The following is a 5,259-nucleotide window of genomic DNA, read 5'->3' as shown; positions in this document are numbered from 1 at the left end:
TTCATATTAATTGTTAGTTTATGGCAACTAATTATGTAAAAACTATTCGGCTTTTCATGCAAATCTATTGCTATTGGTTCCCAAAACAACATTCCGTCAAAAACATGCAAAGTTTATTTGTTAATATCAGGAGTTTGGCCCGAGGTATTTATCAGTTTAGTTTTGTTACATTACATCAGCATCTTACACAAATAAGAATAATATGTCACGGTCTGGCCTTTCGAATGGTGGTAGTTGAACGTGTTTGAACTTTTTCCTAATGATGTTAGTGGCGATGTCTTCCCAATTAGCACTATGCCCGTGAACCCGATTTAGCATACTTTTTTGCTTGGTAAAAATATAGTACCCAAAAACTCGGTATTGCTGCTTTTCTAGAAGGTGTATAATTTCCATATTTAATGGGTTTAATTAGATTTGGGGCACTTTTTGAGATTTATTATGATAATATTATTTTTATTATGTCAGAAATGAAGTAGGAAAGCAAGGCAACCAGACGAGGCAGCTTATGTACCCAGGCCTTAACGCTTCCGTGGTAACATGTTTATATTATAGCCTTTTGCAGGGATAACCTTCTTTATGAGGATTTATTTGAAATAAAAGCAATGGAATTGACATTTGAAACCCAGTGGGTTTGTTAAATCCGGGTTTATATAAACGTACTACTACGGCTTGGGCCCCTCATCGTATACTACAAGGATAAGATGTGTAAACGCAGGGTTACTCTTATACCATGACAATTTCAAGTCTATTTTGCTTACGCAGTAGTCGCACGGACAAAGTTTGCGGTAAAGAAAATTGAGTTTTTGGGAGAGAGCGGAGAGTAATGAGCCCTTCAATACTTTTTCCTCCCCGCTCTCACCAAAGAACTAAATTTTCTTAACCGTAAACTTTGCGCGTGTGACTACTGACTTACGTGTGAGAAAATGTTTGCTTAGGGGTAGTTTACACTATATGTAAATGTCATATGACAAGAAATTTTCCATCATTATATAGTAGCAATATGTGCAATATTGGGGATTTTCCATACACCATTTACTTTGTGCGTCCACATCAGCAAAATTTTAATAAAATTACGTCTCCACATTGTCTGCGTGGGTAGATATGGAATGTTTTTATTTCGTGTCATATGGCATTGATAGGTAGTGTAAACTACTCTTATGGGTACTTTACACGATATGTTTTTTACATATGAGTTGTCACTTCTCCCATACAAAATGTATATGCAAAGTGACAACTTATATGTAAAAAACATATCGTGTAAAGTACCCATTAAATACCAGTGTCCATTCGTCAGCTTTGTGCCAAATTGGCGCTATTTTTCTTTCTCTCGCCCCACTGGATGTGTCAAATAAAATAATAACGGAAAACAACGAAGACAGAACAATGAATGCCGTTCAAAATGCCAATGATACGGAACGGCGTTCATATTTTACCAGAGGCTTTGTATAACACTCAGAGTAGGAAGAAGAAGAATCAAACAAATTCATTTCTGCAGCGAGATTGTTGAAATTGGTTTAATACTTTATAAGAATTCCATACAAATACAGTTTATAAGTTTAAAATAACAATTTGTTCCCAAAATACTCTTCGCAACATCTGAGAAATTCATTGTGCAGTTAAAATGGCTGAAGATTGGCAATCGCAAAAATTCAGACAAAGTGTCATCTCAAAAATGTAAGTTTGGCAACAAATTTCACCCACAAGAAAATGCATAAAATAATAAATTGTTACTTCTTTCAGTAATGAAATGCTGCAGAATACCAATCAAGATGGTGCAAAGAATGCTGGGGTTATGGAAAATCACATCTTCAAGAAATCGAAAAGCAAAGATGAATATTTGGGTTTGGTGGCAAAACTGTTCATGCATTTCAAAGACATATCCAGTAAGAAGATACAAAGAAAATATAAAGGAAAGAGACAACTTAGCTTAAAGTTGTTGTATTTTATGTTTTGCAGGAAGACCCCAACAGGCTCCACCACCAAATGCCGAAATACCGCAGCAAAACATGATGCAAGACCCTTTGAATGCCTTGCAAAATTTAGCCAGCCAAGGTAATCGTAATCCCCAAATGATGTCTATGCCGGGAGGCCCAAATGCTCAACAGGGCGCTGGTCCTAGTGGTCCGGTACCAGCTTCCAACCTTCTGCAGACACTAAATCAACAACGCCCAGGTCAACAAATGCAACAGATGCAAGGTTTAAGGCCACAAATGGCAATGGGCGCTGTGGGACCTGGCCAGCAACAGGGAAACATAGGTCCAGGCCAACAGCAAATGATGGGTGGTCCCATGGGAGTACAAATGAATGTTATGGGTGGACCAAATGTTGGTCCCAATCAACAAATGGTGGGCAATGCTCAAATGGGAGGTCCCACAGGTGGACCGGGTGGTGTTGGTGTGGGCCCTGGTCCTCAAGGTATGCCAGGACAAATGAATCAAATGGGCGGCCCTGGAAATGTGGGACCAATGGGTCCGAATGCAGGTCCCGGTGGACCAAATCAAATGCAAATGAGTATGCAACATCCACAATTGAATCAAATGATAAATGCCCGCATGAATCAAGGAGGCCCTGGTGGTCCAATGAATGTGGGCGGTCATGCTGGTCCCAATCAGGGCATGCAAGGTATGCCACCAAATATGCAACAAAATCAAGCTGGTGTTGGTGGTGCCGGAGGTGGACCCATGCACATGGGAAATATGGGACCGGGAAATGCTCCCCAGGGTCAGGGACCAGGACCAATGGCGAACAATGCAGGACCGCAAGGTAATTATGAACTAAAATAAACGAAATACATATTTAACTTTAATGTACTTCTGAAGAAAAATGCCTAGACATGTACGTTGATGATTAACAAGGGAAAAAAATTCCCTTAGTCCCTCTAAAGATTTTGTTTTAAAAATCAAAGTTTATGTTCTTTTTCCTTCAAATTTAAAGTTCTTTAAAAAAATCTCGTTGATGACTTCGAAAATTCGTTAAAAAATCCACTTTGATGACTTCGAAAATTCGTTAAAAAATCCACGTTGATGACTTCGAATTTCGTTAAAAAATCCACTTTGATGACTTCGAAAATTCTTTAAAATATCCACGTTAAAAGAAAATTCTTTAAAAATCCACGTTAAGGACTTTGATAGTACTCTATAGGAAATTTTCTTAAAATCCACTTTAAGGACTTTGATAGTCCTTAAGAAGAAAATTCTTTAAAAATCCACGTTGAGGACTTTGATAGTCCTTCAAAAGAAACTGTTTAAAAACCCACTTTGATATCTTTGATAGTCCGTCAAAACAAAACTCTTTAAAAATCCGCGTTGATGACTTTGATAGTCCTTTAAAATTCTTTAAAAATCCACGTTAAAAACTTTGACAGTCCTTTAGAAGAAAATTCGTTAATAATTCACTTTGAGGGCCTTGATAGTTCTTCAAAGGAAAATTCTTAAAAATCCACGTTCCTCCTTACAATCTTTCAAAATATATTCATTAAATAATGCGTTCCCCCTTTTTAATTTTAGGCAACCTTAATCAAATGTTGAACATGGCTCCGGGTATGCAAAAGAATCCCAACATAACTTTGGGTCAAGGACAACAAATCTTCAATGTGAATCGTGGTGTTGTGGGCCAACAACAATTTTTGCGACAAAGTCCTTCACCCAGTACTGTGTCTTCGCCGGCAGGTTCTCTCAATGTGCAACAGCAGCAACAAATGCAACAACAAGTGGTGAATACTCAACAACAAATGCAACAGCAACCAAATCAAAATGTTGGTCCACAAAATACATTACCCAATCCGCAAATGATACCCAGTCCAGCACTAGTACCCACATCAAGTCCACAAATGTCAGGGCTAATGCAAAATCCTAATCAACGTCAACAAATGCGTCAATCACCAAGTGCCCCGCTCAACACACCAGGTCAAGTGACACAAAATAGTCCCTTCAATCCTCAAGAAGATCAGTTGTATCGTGAAAAGTACAAACAGCTAACCAAATACATAGAACCATTGAAGCGTATGGTGGACAAGCTGAGGATTGATGGTAATAACAATGCTGAAAATTATAAAAAGATGAACAAGCTTTTGGAAATTCTAACCAATCCTTCGCAACGGGTGCCTTTGGAAACTCTGCTGAAGTGTGAAAAGGTTTTAGAGAACACCGATATTAATTCCTACTCTGATCAAACTTTTGGGGTAGGTTTTTAAATAAATCTATTTTCCCTTATATGTGTTTTTAAATATACCCTTCTCGTTATATAGAAATCTTCAAACCCGTTAATGGAAGTCATCAGTGCCACACTACAAAGCCCTTTGGCCAATCACACTTTGTATCGCACATTTAGACCAAGCCTTGAATTGCTTTTTGGCACTGATATTGCCGCCCCGCCAGCCAAGATGCCAAGGCCAGCGGAAAAGCCCCCAAAGGGTGATTTAGAAATTCCACATGTGCTCCAGGGAGAAATTGCGCGTTTAGATCAGAAATTTAAGGTTAGCCTTGATCCGGCATCACAAAATAACCCCAAGTCTATTCGCCTAATATGCTGTCTAGATGATAAAAAGTTGCCTTGTGTACCACCAGTTAGCGTTAATATACCAGGTAAGAACTACACAATAATTTTTTCTTATATATTTAACTAAATCTTTTATTAATTTTGTAGAGGATTATCCTTGGTCATCGCCAGAATGTTCACTCATTGAACATGATTATTCGGCAACACCATTCCTCAATGCCGTGCAAAATGCCTTGGTTGCTCGCATTGCCAAATTACCCAAGCTGCATTCTTTATCCCATTTGTTGGATACATGGGAAATGTCTGTACGTCAGGCTTGTTCGCCAAATGCTGCAAAGCCTATATGTGAATTTACTGCTTTACTTGGAATGTAAATCCATCCGTAAAGCTAAACTAATTTAAGAGACTCAACACATTTTGTTGCAAATATTCTTATGTTTAAGATACAAGTTTATAACTGAAATAAATTTAATACTATTCCACGATATTCACAAAAAACAAACATGGAACAAGGTACATATGAGGAGAATTTTTATAGTTTCCCCAATGCTTTCCCAAAGTATATGTTTGATCCCCAGTAGACCTAGATCCAAACTAGAATATAAAATATTTTCAACTTTTTTTAATTTTAATATTTTATTTAATTCACAGACCCTATTTTTAAAAGCAAAACCATGGTATAGGAAAATATGCAATAGTCTTTAGTATTATTAAGTCAAGAGCAAAAGTCAAGAATAATGAGATCAAGAATTTCAAGATTTC

The 5,259-nt window shown here is 37.6% G+C and overlaps 1 protein-coding gene across 1 annotated transcript; it reads left to right on the top strand.

Moving 5' to 3' along the window:
* Window positions 1–1,433: 1,433 nt before the first annotated feature.
* On the top strand, window positions 1,434–4,999 carry MED15 (mediator complex subunit 15). The gene is made up of 6 exons (XM_073970421.1): window positions 1,434–1,674; window positions 1,741–1,883; window positions 1,957–2,763; window positions 3,507–4,180; window positions 4,247–4,583; window positions 4,645–4,999. Exons 1-6 carry the CDS (start codon window positions 1,622–1,624, stop codon window positions 4,869–4,871), a joined length of 2,241 nt encoding a protein of 746 aa, XP_073826522.1. The 5' UTR covers window positions 1,434–1,621; the 3' UTR covers window positions 4,872–4,999.
* The last annotated feature ends 260 nt before the right edge of the window (window positions 5,000–5,259 follow it).

Source organism: Musca autumnalis, unplaced genomic scaffold (assembly GCF_047663935.1).
Source record: "Musca autumnalis isolate F117 unplaced genomic scaffold, ASM4766393v1 scaffold_2, whole genome shotgun sequence".
In the NCBI taxonomy this organism is placed as follows: Eukaryota; Metazoa; Arthropoda; class Insecta; order Diptera; family Muscidae; genus Musca; species Musca autumnalis.
The sequence above is the reverse complement of the archived record's forward strand: the minus strand, read 5'-3'. Positions and strand labels throughout refer to the sequence as shown.